General features: G+C 40.4%; 1 protein-coding gene across 1 annotated transcript in view; it reads left to right on the plus strand.

Moving 5' to 3' along the window:
• Nucleotides 1-17,918, plus strand: part of CAMTA1 (calmodulin binding transcription activator 1) — a 1,094,671-nt gene extending 1,076,753 nt beyond the window's left edge. Inside the window, exons 13-23 of the mRNA XM_064281181.1 lie at nucleotides 1,105-1,301; nucleotides 1,703-1,781; nucleotides 2,296-2,605; nucleotides 3,011-3,534; nucleotides 6,850-7,037; nucleotides 7,789-8,035; nucleotides 8,831-8,902; nucleotides 11,007-11,027; nucleotides 12,462-12,655; nucleotides 14,168-14,242; nucleotides 17,458-17,918. Coding sequence (XP_064137251.1) covers nucleotides 1,105-1,301; nucleotides 1,703-1,781; nucleotides 2,296-2,605; nucleotides 3,011-3,534; nucleotides 6,850-7,037; nucleotides 7,789-8,035; nucleotides 8,831-8,902; nucleotides 11,007-11,027; nucleotides 12,462-12,655; nucleotides 14,168-14,242; nucleotides 17,458-17,509 — 1,959 coding nt within the window. The 3' untranslated portion in view covers nucleotides 17,510-17,918. The remainder of the gene's footprint in view (nucleotides 1-1,104; nucleotides 1,302-1,702; nucleotides 1,782-2,295; nucleotides 2,606-3,010; nucleotides 3,535-6,849; nucleotides 7,038-7,788; nucleotides 8,036-8,830; nucleotides 8,903-11,006; nucleotides 11,028-12,461; nucleotides 12,656-14,167; nucleotides 14,243-17,457) is intronic.
• The last annotated feature ends 3,484 nt before the right edge of the window (nucleotides 17,919-21,402 follow it).

The following is a 21,402-nucleotide window of genomic DNA, read 5'->3' on the forward strand; positions in this document are numbered from 1 at the left end:
TTCAGAGGCTTTTTTTTTTTTTTAGATTTAAAAATAAAGAGCAATTAGGAGCAGCAGTATTTATGTAGTAATTGAATTTTATGAGGCTTGTTACGCGAAAAAATACTTCTGCACCAACACCAGAGATGAGAATTGGGCTAGACGGGCTATTTATTTGTGGAGTATTAAGCCTAGGCACTGGGTGGGTGGGGTTAAGCCTAGAACTACTATCCCAAAGCCTCAAGTAAGCTGTTCCGGTTATCAACTTTGATTTTGTTTTTCTTCGTTTAAAGCTGATCCAAGGGAAGAAAGCCACATGGTTAAAAGCAATGAGTTTCTCTTTCCTATATGCCTTTATTGTTATTGTGGCTGTAGCTACCATCGAGTCGGACCCCCAGGTTGTGGAGACCTTGTGCACAAATGGAACAAAACACTGCCCTGTTTGGTCCTGCGCTTTCCCCGCAGTTGGTTGGGGAACAGATGGTTGTGATCCACAGGTTATATTATTATTACTAACACTTAAATTTCAAGATCTCTAATGCTTTTCCCAGTGCACTTTTGACCTTATACAAAGGACTGGACTATTATTGGATTCTTTTAAATGTGTCTTTACAGAAAAAAAAAAAAAATCCACATGCAAGTGACTTAATTCTCTTTCAGAAGAAGCAAGGGATGTATTTCCCACACGGCAACATTAGGAAAGCTACTCTACTTTGCTTTCTGACAGAAATTGACTACCCACAATGTTTACTTCAACTGGGAGGCTAGAACCACGTTTTTTTTTTTTTTTTTACGTTTTTTTTTTTAGCAGTGTATACTTTTCCTGAGATGGATCAGCATGAAGTTCACAATCAGAGTGTCAGCTGTAATAGATTGACTCGGATGTTCTTGGAGTTGTGGAGGATTACCTTGTGCCACCACTGCAGATACGTGCTACTGAACTAAAACTAGGCACACTCTATTTTCTGTTTCATGGTGTTTATTTTCAGTTTTGTATTTTCCATTTTGAGTTGCTAATCATAAAGCCTTTGTTTCCCCCACATCAAAATACAGGCTTGTTGGAGGGCCTTTAAGTCATCCTGTGGTATGAAATGTCAGATCCTAACAGGCACTTTTTACTTACAGTGTGCTTCCGGGCCTGGGACTTTGGGGAGCTGCTTTGAGAGCCGTGTGGTGGTTGTATGTGAGAAGATGATGAGCCGAGCCTGCTGGGCAAAGTCCAAGCATTTGATCCATTCAAAGACTTTCCGTGGAATGACCCTCTTACACCTGGCTGCTGCCCAGGGTTATGCTACTCTAATCCAGACCCTCATCAAATGGCGGTAAGGCTGTGGTACAGACGACTCATGGTCATCCTCAACATGCAGCTTCTCCTTGGGTATTTCCATGAGTGGAGAGAAACCTGGCCAGTCAGTAAGCTGTATAGCCTGGGAGCAAAGGTCTTGCTGTGAGGACAGTTTCCAAGGGATTTTTTTATCAACTCCCACCCAAGAAATACTGAACTAGATACTAACTTAGAAAAGTTGGGCTTTTCATTTTCTTCAGGCCACTAGCCAGGTGGAGGATCCAACCCTCTCTATGAAATTCAGGACTGTGTTTCATCATAGCAGGGATGTTAGACACCCAATTTGGTTTCATCTTTGTGGGGTTTTATCACATTTTATAGTGTTTTGGTATTTCCTTTTATACGCTGTGCAGTAATTTCTGGTGCTTTCCCTTACAGCACAAAGCATGCAGATAGCATTGATTTGGAACTGGAAGTTGACCCCTTGAATGTGGATCACTTCTCCTGCACTCCTCTGGTAAGGCAGTGTTCATTTATTCCCCCACGGAGCTTTCCGGTTTGGCAGAGGGCTATGTTATCCCCAGTTGCCGTATGGGAAACCCTGGTGGCATAGTGGTTAAGTGCTACGGCTGCTAACCAAAAGGTTGGCAGTTCGAATCCAGCAGGTGCTCCTTGGAAACTCTGTGGGGCAGTTCTCCTCTGTCCTATAGGGTCACTATGAGTCAGAATCGACTTGATGGCAATGGGTTTGGTTTTTTTTTTGTATTGTCATATGACACTTATCAGAGGTACTTTGTCAAAACAAAAAACCAAACCCATAGTCGTTGAGTCAGTTCCAACTCATAGCAACCCTATAGGACAGAGTAGAACTGCCCCATAGGGGGAAAAAAAAGATACTTTGTCGTTTTAATGTTTTTTGACGTCATCGAGGTTGCTAGCCAAGACCAGTTTGTCAGTTGGCAGCAATGACAAGAACCAAAGATGTTTCTAACCTCTTATTGAAAAGCTTGTTTTGCCTTCCTGTCTTTTAGATGTGGGCATGTGCCCTTGGGCACTTGGAAGCTGCTGTTGTTCTATATAAGTGGGACCGTCGGGCCATCTCTATTCCCGACTCTCTAGGAAGGCTGCCTTTGGGGATTGCCAGGTCAAGGGGTCATGTGAAATTAGCAGAGTGTCTGGAGCATCTGCAGAGAGATGAGCAGGCTCAGCTGGGACAGAATTCCAGAATCCATTGCCCTCCAAGCGAAGAACCTAATAGCTGGATGGCCCAGTGGCACAGTGATGCCATCAGCTCTCCGGAAATTCCCAAAGGAGTCACTGTTATTGCAAGTACCAATCCAGGTAAACATTCAAAATTTGTACATCTCAGAACTTGACAGATCTCCCATTTGCTTTCACGCAGCTGCTCTGAGAAGGGGCCATAAGATAGTCACCTACATTTCAGTTTGTTTATTTATTTATTTATTTTGCTGCTTCCGCTTTTCCTTTTAGCTTCAAGAATGCATAGTGCCCCCAAAATCATACAGAAGGAGGCAAAAAAAACTATGTCCACACATGAAATACAATTTTTTGGGAGGAGGATTATCTGAATACAATATATGCTGCTGGGGAATATTTAAATAGTAGGGATGCGTCTTGAGTTCCGGCTTTGCGCTTTGTGTCCCTCAGGCATAGAGAAAGTGTTAATTCTTTAGGATTCCTAATTTTATCGCTTGTCCTGACTATCCTTTCTACTGTACTTTTCAGAGCTGAGAAGACCTCGGTCTGAACCCTCTAATTACTACAGCAGTGAGAGCCACAAAGATTATCCAGCTCCCAAAAAGCATAAATTGAACCCTGAGTACTTCCAGGCAAGGCAGGAGAAGCTGCTTTCCACTGCACTGAGTCTGGAACAGCCAAATATCAGGAAGCAGAGCCCTAGTTCTAAGCAGTCTGTCCCTGAGACAATCAGCCCCAGTGAAGGAGTGAGGGACTACAGCCGGGAATTCTCCCCTCCCACTCCAGAGACTGCAGGATTCCAAGCCTCTGGATCTCAGCCTGTAGTAAAGTGGAATTCCAAAGATCTTTACATTGGTGTGTCTACAGTACAGGTGACTGGAAATCCGAAGGGGACCAGTGTAGGAAAGGATGCAGCACCTTCACAGGTGCGTCCACGGGAACCAATGAGTGTCCTGATGATGGCTAACAGAGAGGTGGTGAATACAGAAATGGGGTCCTACCGTGATAGTGCAGAAAACGAAGAGTGCTCACAACCCATGGATGACATACAGGTAAGACTGCAGACGCTGGTGTGGCTTAGCTTCTTTGAGCTTTACAGTCAATTTCAACAGTCATAATCCTCTCGCCAGTGAAGAGTTGGAAGCCTGGCCTCGTGTATAAGAATGTTGGAGCGCCTTTCTACTTGGGACTGCATTTTCACTCATCGAAACAAGCGCTGTGAATAGAGCCTAAATACCAGTGGCCCAGGTCTCAGCAAAGCCTTCCCTCTTCATACCAGCTTCCTCTCTCCTTCTTGCATCCAGAGCAAGTGATTTCACTGTTTTAATGATTAATTATTATAGAGTCAAGGCCCTGGATTAACTGGAACAGGAAGCCTATGGGTATAATTTTTATTATCTAAGTGACTTTGGTTGGAGTAGTGATCGTGTAGTTATTGTAAAGGGCACCTGTGGTGTCAGGTTCTCATAAGGTACAGTGAAATATCCTTAAAGCTAATAATTGACTGCCCTAATATTAAATCTTGGAGCCCTGGTGGCGCAGTGGTTAAGAGCTCAGCTGTTAACCAGAAGGTCGACAGTTTGAATCCACCAGCCACTCCTTGGAAGCTGTATATGGGCAGTTCTACTCTATTCTATAAGGTTGCCGTGAGTCAGCATCAACTTGATGGCAATGGGTCTTTGTTTTGGGGGCGGGGGGTTGTATTAAATCTAGAAAATCCAGAATCCTTTTAGGGCATTAAACTCGTTACTGATCGAGAGACTATGTACGATGTAAACCTGAGTTTGGGCTATTAAGTAAATTCCATTAATTACAATATACTACATAGGGTCAGACCAAAAGCACAACCTAAGAACATGGGTTTAACTCTCTTTTCAACATTGTTAAAACCGAAAACAAACGTAAAAGGAACAACTTTACCCCCCCTGGGAATTCAGCAGGGTACCCATGCTTATAGAAGTGATGCAGGGAGAGGGAAGGGCATGGAGGAGAGTGCCAAGTCACCTGCACCACCAAACACTGCAGCTTGGAAGAGGCCTGCTTGCCAGCTCAGCTCTTTGCCCAGTGCCACCAGGAATGTACTTACTCCCTCATCCTGCCAAATTGACACCTGCTTGCTTAGCCAGAGTAGGGGAAACTAGAGTAAGAGGTCTCATATAGTGGCCAGCATATCCTAGGAGAGGTCTGAGGGCTGCAATACTGCTGTTCATTGCATCCCAGGGGACTCTTCCTGCCAGCCCTCTGCTGTTGAGCACAGGATGAGAATCATGACTACTCAGTCTGCCGTTGCAGCCGGAAACCAGCCTTAGACAATATTGAATGAATGAGCGTGATTGTGTTCCAATAAAACTTTACAGGTAGCCCTCAACTTGACAGGGGTCTGTTCTGATGACTCCGTTGTGAGTCAGTTCTGACATAAGTCAAGCACCTTAACTTTTTTTTAGTTTTCATTATTACTGCATTTTATTATCAATATCTTTATAAATCTGATCTTTGTCTTTGGGGGTTGACTTGAGCATGATAACATCAGCAAGTTACGCGCTGCAACATTGTATGTAGTACATATTACTAATGATAAGACGTAAAAAAACAAAAAACAACGGATGGTTGTAAGTGCTATTTTTCGTAACTGGAATGCATCGTAGGTCAGGGACTATCTATATTTACAAGAACAGGCTGGATTTGGCCTGGTAATGGTTTGCCAAACCTGTTTTTGACAATTCCTGATGGAACCAATACCAGATACCAATACTAAACAATCTAGAACCATATTTATAAATATAAGCTACCAAAACCCAAATTTGTTGCCGTCAAGTCGATTCTGACTCACAGCGACCCCATAAGACAGAGTAGAACCAGCCCCATAGGGTTTCCAAGGAGCAGTTGATGGATTCAAACTGCCCACCTTTTGGTGGTTAGCAGTCATAGTTCTTAACCACTGCACCACCAGGGCTCCATAAATATAAATGTGTAATAGTAAATCTCCAAACATGATGAAAATCAGACACTCAAAGGAGGGTTACATGTCCCCTTAGCTGCATGTTTTTGTTAGATGCTGTCAAGTCGATTCCAACTCCTAACAAACCCAAGTACAACAAAACAAAATACCACTCCATCACACCATCCTCACAGTCATTGCTATGTTTGAGCCCATTGTTGCAGCCGCTGTGTTAATCCATCTCATCAAGAGTTTGCCTCTTTCTTGCTGACCCTCGTCTTTACCATATATGATATCCTTCTCCAGGGACTGGTCCCTGCTGATAGCATGACCAAAGTGTATAAGACAAAGTCTCACCATCTTCCCTTCTAAGGAGACTTTCTGTCCGTACTTCTTCCAAAACAGATTTGTTCGTTCTTCTGGTAGTCCATGGTATACTCAGTATTCTTCAATAACACCATAATTCAAAGGCGTCAATTCTTCTTGGTCTTCCTTATTTATTGTCCAGCTTTTGGACGTGTATGAGGCAAATGAAAATACCATGGCTTGGGTTGGGCGTACCTCAGTCTTTAAAGTGACATCTTTGCTTTTTAACACTTGAAAGAGGTCTTTTGGAGCAGATTTGCCCAATGCAATAAGTATTTTGATTTCTTGACTGCTGCTCCCATGGGGGTGGGAAATCAAGAAGAGTATTATCATGATTGGCCTTAGCTCAATCATGATCTGTCTTCCGGGGTTCAGCACATTGCTACTCTTTATAAAACTGGAGTTTTCTGTTATTGTTGTTTAGGTGCGGTCAAGTCAGTTCCAACTCATAGTGACCCTATGTACAATAGAACGAAACACTGCCTGGTCCTGTGCCATGCCCACAATTATTGTTATGCTTGAGCCCATTTTTGCAGCCACTGTGTCAATCCATCTCATTGAGCATCTTCCTCGTTTTCACTGACCCTCTACATTACCAAGCATGATGTCCTTCTCCAGGGACTGATCTCTCCTGACATGTCCAAAGCATGTAATACGTAGTCTTGCCATCCTTGCTTATAAGGAGCATTTTGGTTGTACTTCTTCCAAGACAGATTTGTTTGTTCTCTAGGCAAGGAAAAGGGGGGATTTTGTATTGGCTAGGCCACTAATAGTGTCACCACATTAATATTACAACTTACTATAGGACTACCCAGTCTTAATATCATTAATCGGTTGATCCTAGCTGAGAGTAGAGACTAGGCACAAGCCAGAAGTACTTCAAGACTTGAGTAAAGGATTTGGAAATAACAGATCTCAGGAGCTCTGCATATTCAGGTGAGTTGGGGAATAACCTTAAAATGATGTTTTAGTAAATTGGATTGAGATGTGGGTGCGTAAAGAGGACTGGATAATTTCTAAGGTTCCCTTCGAACCTAAGTGTTCAGTCAACTTCTGATTCCAGGTGAACATGATGACCTTGGCAGAACACATTATTGAAGCTACACCTGAACGAATTAAGCAGGAGAATTTTGTGCCCGTGGAATCCTCAGCATTGGAAAGAACAGATACTGCTGCTATTAGCAGCACAATGAGCTGGCTGGCCACTTACCTAGCTGATGTGGATCACCTGCCAAATGCTGTCCAGATCAGGTCAGTAAAATTCCATGGGTCACCACCTAGAATAAATTCCCAGGTTTAAATGGAGGGATGGGAGACTGAATGTATTTGATTAATGCTGTATGACATGAGACTTTATTAAGGAGGGAAAAGAAAGCATTAGGACTTATCCCATTCACCTTTCAAAGCTCAGCTCATCAATGAGCTCATCAGTGATTTTTCTCCCCATATCAAAGCTTTTTTTTTTTTTTTATCAAAGCATGTAAGATAATATATAGTTCTGTTTTATTCCCCCATTTTAATTGAAATTTCATGAGGGCAGGATAGTGTACTTAGTGGGTTTAGTATTTAGCATAGTAATAAACCCATAATGGAGTCCCTGGGTGGTGCAGACGGTTAATGTGCTCAGTTTCTAACTGAATGGTTGGAAGTTGAAGTCCACCCAGAGGCACGTTGGAAGAAAGGTCAGGGGATCTACTTCTGAAAAACCAGCCACTGAAAACCCTGTGGGGTGCAGTTCTACTCTGACACACATGGGGTCACCATGAGTTGGAGTAGATTGGTTGTCAACTCATCATAGGTAAGTACTTAGTATGAACTTAAGTGACTTAATTGAAGGACAAAGTAGTGAGTATGTTTAGCTACTTACCTGACTGAATGAAGGCATATTCTTAGTAATAGTCCACAGTGGCTTCTGGTGGATACCATCTGTCTTTAGTTAATATGCAGGGGATTTTGCAAATCAATCATCAATCTATCACTTCTGTTTCTCCTCTTGTTTCAGAAGTGCGTATAACGAGCCCTTAACCCCTTCTTCTAATACCAGCTTGAGCCCTGTAGGCTCTCCAGTCAGTGAAATAGCTTTCGAGAAACCTAGCCTTCCCTCAGCAGCAGATTGGTCTGAATTCCTGAGTGCGTCTACCAGCGAGAAGGTAGAGAATGAGTTTGCTCAGCTAACTCTGTCTGATCATGAACAGAGAGAACTCTATGAAGCTGCCAGGCTTGTCCAGACAGCTTTCCGGAAATACAAGGTAAAATAGAGTCTTGATGTTGTGACACTTTTGAGATCAGGGGTGATCGATGAAGTTGGAATCATATACCATTTCTTTTTTTTTTTTTTCTCTGAACTTACAGGACCTTTAGTTCTGTCACATGAAGTGATTAATACTTTTCAGAAGCTTTAGTAAAATAGAACTAACCAGCAGTATGATGGTTGCCACCATCTGGGTTTATTTACTGTTGGTAATGATAATGGATATTTAGTTAATGTAAAGTAAATTGACACTGCTGCCACAATGAATCTTTGACCTAAAGTAGGAGTTTCTAACTGGAGGCCTCTGGACAGACTTCAGGCAGCCCGTGAACCTCTAAAATTACGTGGTAAAGCTTCTGTATGTGCATTTTTGGTGGGGTGAGGGTTGATTGCCTTCTTCAGATTCTCAAAGGGGTGCATGACCTCTCAAAAAGCCATTAGTCAAATGTAGGCGGGATTTATCTTAAGAAAGACAGTTGAGATCTGGCAGTTTATAAGGACAAGTTGTACAATACCTAATTTGTTAAGTACTTTTAAATTGAGTGTTTTTAGCCCTCCTACCACCCAAGTGCCATGGTTTTATTTAGAAGGAAGACTGGTTGGAGATTTAACCTATAAATTCATTTTTCCTAATTTATATTTATAACTAATTATCAAAGTATTTTGGTGAACTGGGCTCTCAGTTCTGAGAAAGTTGAATTCAATGAGTAATGAGTTCTGTAAGTTTTAGGAATATTGACGTTTCTTATATTAAAATCATTATTGCTTTTGTCCCTCTCACCTCCCCCTCCAGGGCAGACCCTTGCGGGAACAGCAAGAAGTAGCTGCTGCTGTCATTCAGCGTTGTTACAGGAAATACAAACAGGTAAACTGCAGTTCCATGTCACAATAGGCAACTGCTCTGCCCAGACTGCGCCAGGGCACTAGGATTCTGGTGTGTACTTTGGCAGAAGAGCACTACATCCACTACTTAATTACCAAGACTTAAATTTGAATTGCATTGATTAAAAGCCAGAGGGAAGTGTTCTGGAGAAATGCAAACAAACCATCTTCACTAAACTGATGCCACAAAATAATTTTTGTTCAAATATTTGGCTTTTTAGTTATTATCACCTCCCTGAGATTATAGTCTGATACGAAGGAAGTTGTTTGTGTTTAAAGTGAGGATCTATGTTCCATTATTTTTACCTGTAAATTCTGTAGTAATTACAGAACTCCAGGGAGTTTGATAGAGTGACTGGAGATGGTATATGCTGGCTACTCCCTTTAACATTGAATTATATGATCTTTGGCCATTTTTTCCTTTCAGCATCGACTTAACCTATTTTTAAACGAAGGCTTATAAAAATCTTCGAAAATCTTAGGAAGCTTGGAACGTCTTAAACGACTTCTGTATTCCTTAGTTAAAAGTTTTGAGAGTATCTGAGTGCTCTGTCATGCAGGATGACTGTTTTCCAAAATAACCCGTAGGGTTATATAATTACCATTAAAAAAGGAAAAAAAGAACTAACGTTTGTTGAACTATCAGTATGTACTAGAGCTTGTAGGTACATCGTCTCATTTACTCTTTACAATTATTTGAAGTAAACAGTTTTATTTCCAATTTATAGATGAAGAAGCTGAGGCTCAGAGAAATTAACTAAATATTAAAAAATTAGACCTTTGTAATTGTTGAGGTGGTTATACAATGTAAAAGATTGCCAAATAGGGTTTTTTTTTTTTTAATTATTATTGTGGTGAAAATACACACACCAAAACTTTGGTCAAGTCAACAATTTCTACATGTGAAGTTCACAGACATCGATAACATCCTTCATATTGTACAATCATTATCACTATCCTTTTCTAAGTTATTCCACCACCATTAACATAAACTCATGTCCACTAAGCAAACCAAAACCAAAACAAACTAAACCAGGTGCTATTAAGTCAGTTCTGACTCTTGGCGACCCCATGTGTGCAGAGTACAACTACACTCTATAGTGTTTTCAAGACTGTGACCTTTTGGAAGTAGATCTCCAGGCCTTTTCTTCCTAGGTCCCTCTGGGTGGGTTTGAACTGCCAACCTTTTAGTTAGTAGCTGAGCGCTTAACCTACTGTACCACTCAAGGACGCCTCTCCTAAGCAAAAACTCCCCTAATTGAGTTTTGACTTGTTCATGTGTTAAAGTTCAGTACTGCCAGTAGATTATAGTATCTTTTTTTGAGTTGTGCTTTACATAGATTTTAATTTTTATTTAAGGAAGAATAAATGCTAAGGTGTATAATAAAAAACCAGTTGCCGTAGAGTCAGTTCCGACTCACGGCGACCCGTGTTTATCAGAGTAGAACTGTGCTCCATAGGGTTTTTAATAGCCGATTTTTTTTGAAGTAGATCGCTAAGCCTTTCTTCCGAGGTACCTCTGGGTGGACTCAAACTATCAACCTCTTGGTTAGCAGTTGAGTGCACATGGAAATTTGGGATTGTGTTCTCTTGTTATGATCTATGTCTTGCTTTGTTCTGTGATAGGGGTTGCCATTTTCTTAGGTTTCTCTAGTGTTAAGTCTTGTTAATTAGGGAAAAGCTTCAGGCGTATAGCCAGTTGAGATCATAATCCCAGAGAATGAAGGTTTATTGTGTAAACGCTGACACCACAGTACAATAGCTCTACAACAGGGAACTGTACTGGTTTCTGTTTGATAAGTAGGCTTCGCATTAATGATGTGCAACATTGCAGTTTAAAGTGTTACTACGACAGGTATTTATTCCAAAATATGAGGGGTCTTTTTTTTTTTTTTTCCGTTAAACCCCTCCCAAAGAAGTATCATCTACAACTAAGAAGATGGGAGACATTATTTTTTTAGAGAATAGAGCCAGGTTGCCTTTCTTTTCTTTTTTTTTTTTTTTTGGTTGGGAGTTTTATTGGTTCTGGTTTTTAATTATATTCAGCAATCTAACATTAATCTTGTATTTTCTGTTTCTCCCCCAAGCTGACATGGATAGCCTTGAAGGTAATGATAAACCCAAGTCTTCTCACAAACCATTCCACCAGAGTCACAAACTTCACACCCATTACCAACCCAAAGAAGAGCCGTTAAGATGGCACGTTCATGAAATAGACATACTCCCTTTGCTAGACTCAAAACCGGGTGTACCTGTTCTCTGGGGGCCACCTAGTTATTCATTTGGAGTGTGTTTTGTCCCTAATAATACTTGGACATTTCTTGGCTAGTGGCAATCTAAAGAATCCATCGTGTTAGCCTGTTCCTATTGGCCCAGTGAGTCAGGCAGTAAATTGACCTTTTTAGCTACATGTTCACTGTGGCCCAGTGGGTTCTGAGTATGTGGTTTGTAGAGGCCAAGACAATGAAAATCACAGAGACCCTGTAGGATGTAGCGATCTTGTCTTAAAAGACTTTTTTACAAATGAAAATGAAGAGCGGGTGAGATAAAACTAAAGCAGATCCTCTCAAAATTGTCCTGTTTCTTGGACATTCTGTGAAGTCATTTTCCTTCCGTCATTTTACCACCTCATACATCGGGACATGTCCTTAGGCACAGAGATTTTCTGAGGAATACTTTTCCTTACAATGGTAAGTCGCCTTCTTGTAGGAAAAGGGCTTCACTGTGACTTCTTGCCCCCAGAGTCATATTCTATTTCATAGAAATTTGAACACAGCATTTTTAAAATACAGAGAGCTCTGTATTTTTAGTGCCTGGAGACTGGTATTGAAGAGAACTCATTCTCCTGCTCCCTCAATCCCCCTTTTACAGCTCTGCAGCAGGCTGGGTAGAGGGCTGCTGGTATTGGCTCCTGAGCGACTAGTCCTTGGCTCTGTGACAGCCTTGCTTCACCGCTGTGTCGGTTTTACGAGTGTTCATTTCTTGCAGGTTAAGATAGTTTTAAGGTGTCAGCGTTTCATGATAACCCTTGTATTTGGGACCTTTTAACTCAGTCAGAAATTTGTCATATGGAATGATAGAAATCAGATGCCGACTAAGTAGATTTATATATGATGGGAGTGGGGAGGCATAAAAAAGGTCAAGTAAAATTGTTTCAGAATTGGTTCATAAATATTAACCTTGAACATTTAAAATTTTACTCCCTGTATATGACCTTAAGATTTGTAAATGTCTAAGCTTACTGCTTTTTGAAATCATTTTTGCAAGGAGGGTAATTACAGCAAAATATTTTGATATCTGGGCAAAAGGTACATTTAAAACAATGCGTTGTCTGAAGGTGACCCTTAAAATATTATTTTGCATTTTGGAAAGGTAGGTGAAAGGATTCCTATTTTGCCCCTTTAGTGACTTAAACCCCAAATAGAGAATATGATAATAAAGGGGAAGAAGTAGTCACTCTTCCTGGTCCATAAGCCCAAAGGACACACAAACTTGTGTGGCTCCTCTTGTTACTGTTCTGTTTATTCTTGTTTCCCCTGCAGTATGCACTTTATAAAAAGATGACACAGGCTGCCATCCTTATCCAGAGCAAGTTCCGAAGCTACCATGAGCAGAAAAAGTTCCAGCAGAGCCGACGAGCTGCCGTGCTGATCCAGAAGTTTTACCGGAGCTATAAGAAATGCGGCAAAGGACGGCAGGCTCGCCGGACGGCCGTGATTGTACAGCAGAGACTCAGGTGGGCTGGGACGGTGGCATGGAGGTAAAGCCGTATAGGGAAAAGAACTCTGTTTTAGCTGAAAAAATTGTCCTGTGCTAGCAGCTAGCATTAGGGTCTTTGTGGGGCCTAAAGTGTTTGGCACTTATTAATAACCTTTTTCAGACCATTCTAGGTATTGTGACTTTGTATAGTTATGCCTGTCTATTTTTTTTACCAGTCTGTTTTTCTCTGTTTAGCTCCTTCTCCCTCTACCGCCCCCTCCCCGTAATTATTTTGGTATCTTCACCTAATTTCAACATATATCAGAATTTGGCAGGACGAAAAAAGGTGACCTTCTAATTAAACAAAACAAAACAAAAAAAACCTTCTAATTAAACAAAACAAAACAAAAAAAACCCAGCTCCGTCAAGCTGATTCCGACTCCTAGCGACCCTATAGGACAGAGTAGGACTGCCCCATAGAGTTTCCAAGGAGTGCCTAGCGGATTCGAGCTGCCGTCCCTTTGGTTAGCAGCTGTAGCACTTAACCACTACACCACCAGGGTTTCCACCTTCTAATTAGACTAGTCCGAATTACAGAGTGATCACATCTAAGACCTTGGAAGAATAACTTGAAAAAAACAAACGGAAAAACCCATTGCTGTCGAATCGATTCCAACTCAGTAAAGCTGCCCCATAGGCTTTCCGAGGCCATAAATCTTTGTGGAAGCAGACTGCCACATCTTTCTCCCACAGAGCGGCTGGTGGGTTCCAACCTGTGACCTTTTGGTTAGCAGCTGAGTGCTTAACCGCTGCGTCACCAGGGCTCCTGGAAGACTAATCAGGGTGAAAGCTGTTGCTTTTTAGAGATCCTAAGGGTCACTATGAGTTGGAATTGACTCAACAGCAGTGGGTTTGGTTTGGTTTTGGTTTGTAATGAAAGCTTTTAGGAAACCCTGGTGGCATAGTGATTAAGTGCTACGGCTGCTAATCAAAGGGTTGGCAGTTCGAATCTGCCAGGTGCTCCTTGGAAAGTCTATGGGACAGTTCTACCCTGTCCTACAGGGTCGCTATGAGTTGGCTATGAGTCGGAATTGACTCGATGGCACTGGGTTTGGTTTGGTTTTGGTTTAATGAAAGCTTTTAGTCAAGTGAAAGACATTGACAAAAGAAATTTACAAAATAATACCCCCAAAGAGAGCATCAAACTCAGGAGAAAGGATTTCTAAGCTAAGAAAACCTGCCTAATGCCATTTTCAAGGAAATGAGCTTATAAGGAATAATGAAGGGATGTTTAAGTGACATCTTATTTCCTGTCTTTATATTGTCTCCCGTGGAACTAGGTAAAAGCGCTTGCTTACAGGCTGCCTCCTTCCTCCTCTCCCAGAGGAGCCCTGACGTAGTCCTAGAAAAGCAGCCCGTGCTTGTGCTGTCGGATTTGCCCCGGTGAACTGTTGTATTAAGAGTTCTCTCAGCGCTGACCTGTTTTCATCTTGTGTGTGTTAGGCTTCACGGAACCCTTCTTGTGACAATAACCCTCTGACTTTTTCAGGAGCAGTTTGCTAACCAAAAAGCAGGACCAAGCTGCTCGAAAAATAATGAGGTTTCTACGCCGCTGTCGCCACAGGTACATTCATCCTCATCTATACGTTTTGCTCATCAAGAATGATAAAAAGAGCGCTCATCTTCCTAACCAGTCATTAATACCCGAGTATAGCTAATTTTTTCTTTTTTTTATAGCTAATGCCCCCCAGCAACCAACCCGGGTAAGCGTCCCAAATCACAATAGGATAATAGCACTTTTTAAGTAGGGACTAAATTCCTGCTATTGTGGCTATGGTGACTGTTTCAGACTGTGCTGTCTATGTTGAACAGTGGAGATTCCTGCCAGTGTTTTTCTGAATTCATTTGGGTGTATGGACAACTTAGTTGGACTAGCTTTTCATTCCAAGTTTCTCTTTAGTCTATTGTTTATATGCCATATTGCAATATAGTCTTCCCCCTGAGCCCTACTATGCTGATGTGTATCCAAACAGAAAAATAAACCGAGTTTCTGTTCTCAAGGGAAGGAAAGAAAACCATGAATTCATTGTATCCAGGATTTCCGTCATAGAATTTCCACTTGAATAGCTGGCGCCCTCTGCTGGATATATAATAGCTAGCGTGCCGATTATCATCTACAGCTAGTCTGATGAGGGACAGAAGAAAATAGTTATTGAAATAAAATTATGCAGGAGAAGAAGGACATCTGCAATCATAGGGAATTTTCAGTGAGAAGGAGCTGGGCTCCTGGAACTCAGGCATTCCACAGAGATACAATGTCTTCTCATGGAGCTAAGCTGGAGTAGTGTCTCCTAATTAATCTGGAGCTTTCTTTATGAAGATTAGGTTCTTTGATTTTGGGGGGCCTGGTGAGAATTGTTTTGTTTTCTTTACTTCGGTTAATATTCCAGTGTGACATCTGTGACAGTGGCCATCTGCGCTGTGTTTAGATGACTTTCCTGGTGGTTTGGTGGTTTTGCAGCATCAGGAGCAGTGCAGTCTGTAGAAGCAAACTTGGAAGCAGGCTCTTTAATGTCACATTTCCTCCTCCTATTTAAGCATACCCAAAGCCCTAATGTTCGCATGCAGTTTCATTCCTCAGACGTTGCATTTTACTTGAGCTTGTCTTGCTCCTAAAACTCTCTGGTTGCTAACTTTGAAAATATTTTGAGACTTACTAGGGTTTAACTGCTTACTTTTGCCTCTGCTTAAATCCACAAAAGAGTTTATTTATATGATTGTAGAAGTAAACATGCACAGCCACTACAATAACAATTATGAAAACTTTAAGAAAAGCATTCCTTTAGGATAGAGCTGGCATTCTCCAGCTAGAATGCTGAGAAAGAAGCTAAGGGACACTGACCATAATCCTCAGCAGCCCATTTGCTCTCTACCATGCAGTAATTGGGGGACTTTCCCACCATGATTGCTAACAAATGAGACACCATTACCAGTACTCTAAAATAGGAAGTCCTGTTAGGAATTACATATCAAAACATGGGGTATGGCAATGAAGTAATGCAGTTAATTCTACAAGCCTTACCAAAAGCTAGTCTGTCTTCTTTATCAATCATACCTTTTACCTAGCATTAGCATACTTATGGAGCCCTGGTGGCACAGTGATTAAGTGTTCAGCTGCTAACCAAAAGGTCGGTGGTTCAAATCCACCTGTGGCTCCTTGGAAACCTTATGGAGCAGTTCTACTCTGTCCTGTGGGGTTGCTATGAATTGGAATTGACTCGCTGGCCACAGGTTTTTTGGTTTTAACATACTTACAACCAAAGAGTAGCTGATTTTCTCCATTTGGTAAAAATCTCAAGGGCTTATATAGGCGCTTTCCCTTCAGTTGGTATGTACACTCAGGCTCCTTTTTTCCCTTTTCTTCCTACCTGCACAATGAGAAGACTCTTCAGCACCAGAACTATGTATAGACGTGAACTCCTTTGAGCAGAAGCACATGGGCACCTCTTCTTTCATGAGGTTGTGGCTAATACTCTCCAGACAGATTTTATTTTTAAAAATATTAACGTGGTTCTTTAGGCCACTTCATACAAACTGGAGTGTTCACACATTAAATTCTCTGATACTTTTTTCCTAATTTCTTCTAGTCTTATCATCAAAGTCTGACATATACAAAGTTTCACATGCTATACATACATATAGCAATGATTTTGAGCAAAATGGCATGAAGTCCCACACTCACTCTTTTTTTGCCAAAGCGGTGCCCTGAGTTTACACTGGGTGAGTTGAGAGGGTAAGATACTTAAACAGAACAAAGGCATAAAAGGCTCCCTCCCAAAGTCAGCTGAACAAAGAATTACTCGTTTTAGAGTTACTTTTGTAAACCACTTATGAGTCCTGGTGGTGCAGGGGTTAAGTGCTTGGCTGCTAACCAAAAGGTTGGTGGTTCGAACCTACCAGCTGCTCCTTGGGAGAAAGATGTGGCAGTCTGCTTCCATAAAGGTTACAGCCTTGGAAACCCCATGGGGCAATTCTGCTCTGTCCTATAGGGTCACTATGAGACTTGATGGCAATGGGTTTTTTTTGTTTTTTTTTTTTGTAAACTCAATAGAGAAGAATTCCATGAAGATTTTTCCTTTCTTGGGTTCATATTTTAACTAGGAAAAACCTCATAAGAATGCTAACAAGAAGGTTTGAAGAGAACATCAGATTATGGGCTTTGAATTTCTGTTCGTTATTTGGAATGAAATAAAGACCACTGTGGGCAGCTTCCCTTACTTGCCCTTTTATAGTTCAGATGTTGAAAAATGTGCAGGCAAATTTTAATAACCTTTGCCTACTGGCGGTATAAGCATTCATTTCCCATTCCTAAATATTCAGTTAAGGAATTTGAAGAAATCCTGAGCATCTGTCCAAATCTTTTCCCAAAAGTTTGCTTTAAAATCATATTTTCCCTAGGATGTGTGTAACCCTATTTCCAGTCTGTGTTATTTAATATCATCTTAAGAAAATAGTGTCATGTTTATTGTCTCTTAGAGGCATTAAAATCTATGACACCCCCTCAAAAGGTAGGTAGATAGTGGCTTCAGGAATCGATACGAAATGTCCTGTTTCTTAAGGATTTTGCTAAGTTATATGACCCCAACATTTTTATACTTAAAGAGAAGTTAATGAATTTTTTACCTGCTCATTTCACACACCCCACCACCACTCTTTTCTCCCCCTCGCCCCAAAAAGGAGCCACTTTATATTCTTTTTTGTTAAAATAAAGCTATTGATAAAGTTCTGTTATGACACTCATATGCTAATAGCTGTTTGGTATTGTTTTACTGTCTGAAGCCCCCTGGTGGACCATAGGCTGTACAAAAGGGTGAGTTTAGCTGCCTGCTAGCCAGTTTATCTTTATCTTCCATTTTCGATATTTTGCTTTTTGCTTGCTTGCATGGGGCTGCAGCCTAGGTATGCCAGTAAGTTTCACATCCATTTTGAATGAAATAAGATAAGATAAAAACTAACCCTAACTACTAACACTGCTGTTTTATACGACAGGAGAACAGTCTCATACAGTAGATGTACAAATGCATGAGTAAGTCAAAGGGAGGCACCTTCTGAGGCCGCCATAGCAGGGCATGCATAGAACCTGGTGGAAGCGCCTTCAGTATACACAGGTGTCTGGTGGTACAAGTTTAAAATCTAAATAAGGCTGCTCTTAGAAAATATCGAACAAGTGGTTGATTGTGATATAAAAAAAACTGCCCCACGAAATTTTCTCAACTAGTGTTTCATCAAAATTTCTAAAGCAAGGCAGCTCACTAGGTGGGACTAGGTCTTTGTTTTTTGGTTTTTTTTTTTAAACTTACCTATTTCTTGTTCAGAATCACTCTTTCCCCATTGTCCTGTTCTATAGTTGCATTTTCTAAATCTCTCTTCCCCTGATGCTATGAGTATGAGGTAAGTCGATACACAAAGCTGCCCTTTCTGAGCCAACCCAGGACACTTACAAAATAGTGAGTGAACCACACTTGCAGCATTTAATGGCTATGCTGAAGAAAGAAAATGTAAAACATCGAAAACATGTAATCTTCTATATTGTAGTTGAGAGAGGATATTCCGATAGAATTTGTATTGTAAATAAATCATAAATGAATAGGTATTCAACAGAGTATTCGTGTTCCTGAGATCCTAGAAAATGATGCTGATCTGTAAGTTTGCACAAGTGGCGAAAGTCTGCCAGACGTGACTTTCAGATGTGTTCATCCTGAGTTATGATAAAAGACTGAGTGTCAGAAGACCCTTTTTTTAAAAGCCAGGTATGGAATTCACCAGAGTCAGGCCTGAATTTAGATTAATTTGACAGCTTTTCCCCTATGCATTGTCTAAGAAGGTGATGAATTCCAAAGCGAACATGGGAGTTCTCAGTATCAGTGACACGCAACACCCTCCCCCACCTTTTAACCTTACACTAATACTTTAAGCATTTTTAGATTCCTGAGAAGAGATCATAATTGAAAAAATCTTTTATTTTTCTGGAGCTGTTCATTATTTATATCCCATCTAACTGCATTTATGTTGACTAATATTTAGTCATTATGTTTTAAGCCAAGAGTTGGCAAAACTTTTCTTAAGAACCCAGTTAGTATATATTTCTATCTTTGTAGGTCATACAGTCTCTATCACAACTACTCAACTCTACCATTCTAACACGAAAGCAGCTGTAGATAATACATAATTGAATGTCCGTGGCTGTGTTCTAATAAAACTTTATTTACACAAACAGGCTTTGGGCTCGATTTGGCCCATAGGCTATAGTTTGCTAACTTAGATAATAATAGGAGAATTGGGTTATAATTTATAAGTTCTTCCTAAATGAAGACCTTATTAAATGATGTTTTTAAAATATAATTTACTCAGATCTTTAGGTTGTGTAAACTGTCAAGGTGAAATCTGTTTCAGGGGAAGAGATTAAAATGCTATTACATAGATTTTTCTTTGATAAATGAATCACAAATCTTAACTTTTACATGCTGCAGAGGATTTAGAACTGACCAGCAGTTAGCTGTATTTCTGCCATTCACCCTCTAAAAGATTTAAAGTCTTACCTGTTTAAAGCCACAGATAGTTGCTAAAGGAGAAATTTGTTTTGGAGGGGGAAAAAAATAGCAGCTACACTTGTGTTTATAAATTTGACTAGTTAATCATCTTTAGAATTAGACAGTTGTTTGCAGTTGGATTATTTTAGGTCTCTCATGTGGTAGAGCTGGCTTAGATGTCTGTTTGAAATATAAGAGAAAAAGAGAGCAAAAGTGCCATTTCTCTCTCCTTCCCTTCCCTCTCACTCTCTGCTTACATAAATACCATTTCTTTCCATTAAAAAACAAAACCAAACCTCCAAGAGAACAAATGCGTGCCCATTCAACCTAACTAAAAGTCGTAGTATCTTGTACGTTATATGCAATTAATATAGCCTGCTGCAAGGGACCAACATTTTAGTAAAAGTGGTTGCTTATGCACTTTGAAGCTTGTTAGTTTCTGGTATGTAAATGATCGTTTTTAAGAGTACATTTTCTAAAGGTGCTTTTCAATGCCAACCAGACTCCCTACCTTAATTTCTTTAGTGCCTGCTCCATTTTGTTGTGAAATCCTAAAACACCTACTCTTGCACGGAAAGTTGGAATTCCATAACATCCCTTATGCCTCACAGTCCTTAGGGAGTGTGAGAGATAGTTGCCAAGCAGCTTTCAGGTTCTTTGTAGTGTGGCCATTATCTGTCTAACTGTACGACATGAGGAAGAGCTTCTATACAAGGCCTTGTCTAACCGCCAGCAAGCTCCCTCTCCTCTCTGTTCCATCAGAAAAGTTAGAGCAGTTTTCCCTCTGCTAGTCCCCAAGTTGCCATGACTCTTCGGAGGCAGACATTCTCTGAGGAGGATTTATATTCCTGGAATTTATATCAAAGAAGACAATAGCTATACTTACTAATTTATAAAGTATACCATATTTAAGACATTTAAGGTTTATACGTTGGAAAATCACATTTGAATACTTCAAGAATTCAGTTTTATGGTACGCTGTTTGTAAAACACTATTGTTGACCAAAAGTCCTAGGTTAGTGAAACAGAAGGACATCTAAGAGTATGTTATCATCAGAATTAAGATGCAACTGGCTAATCCCAGCAGCACAGCAACCAGAAAATACCATTTGTGTTGTGAACTTTTTAGTCTTTGGTTGGGGAAGATTAAGAAAAAGCACCAAGTATTCTTCATTGATCCAGCTCATTGTCACTCAACCTTCCTTTCCAGGCTTGCCCCTAATTTATCCAATAACCTAATATGGAGTTAGCCAGTCTTGATGCTATCATCTGAATTAGTTTTACCGTGGGCACAGTAATTGTCTACTTAAGAGAGAATTTCCCTTATAAACAGAGATATTTAATTCAACAGCTATAATTATTTCTTTTAATTTTGTGAATTTTATACTAATTTCAGCAAATGACAGGATGATTTTAAGGCTGAAGAAACAATTAGTTAAAGCATACATGCTGAAAATGGTACTACTTTCCAGTTGGATTTTAAATATATCTGACAGAGGGTTAATGCAGTCTTAGAGCAGAAAAAAATTCAATATACCTCTTTGTAAAAGAAATACTAAGTATTTTGAATTGTGTAACAGACTTATCTTCACGGGACTGAGACTTAGTTGGCTTAAAGAGAACAATGCCTCTTTTTCTAGATGAAAAAAATTTTTTTTACCTCTTCCTTTAAGACATTTTTTTTTTTACAGATTTTAGGAAGTGTGTTTAGAGATCAGAGACCACTCTGTGAACAACAACCACTAGACAATTCTTTCTTTCCCTCAGTGACATACTGTTTCTATGATGGGGCTTAATAAACTATTAACAATCACTACAGATACTATCAGCAGCAGTGGCAATTCCAGTATTTAAATAACACATTTCCTGTAAATTGCTGGCCTAGTTACTCGTGTTCAGTGAAGGTAGGTGCAGCTATACTACAGGAATAAAAGAACCTTAAGTGGAGGAAGAAGAAATAGCACTTTTTGGTCACAAGTTTTAAAAAACAGATTTTCTCTGTTTTTGACAACCGGTTTCCAAACACTTTGCCCGAAGCTGCCAGTCATTTTGGTAAGTAGTGATCTCAGCACTGACTATTGAGAGCAGCCTTATGAAACGTCTCAGTGGGGTCATTGCCAAGCTCTGGAAGGTTACTCTATTAAAACTTTTTGCTTTGTTATATACACTTTAATCAAGGGACAATTCTCTGACA

The sequence above is a fragment of the Loxodonta africana genome, chromosome 3 (assembly GCF_030014295.1).
Source record: "Loxodonta africana isolate mLoxAfr1 chromosome 3, mLoxAfr1.hap2, whole genome shotgun sequence".
In the NCBI taxonomy this organism is placed as follows: Eukaryota; Metazoa; Chordata; class Mammalia; order Proboscidea; family Elephantidae; genus Loxodonta; species Loxodonta africana.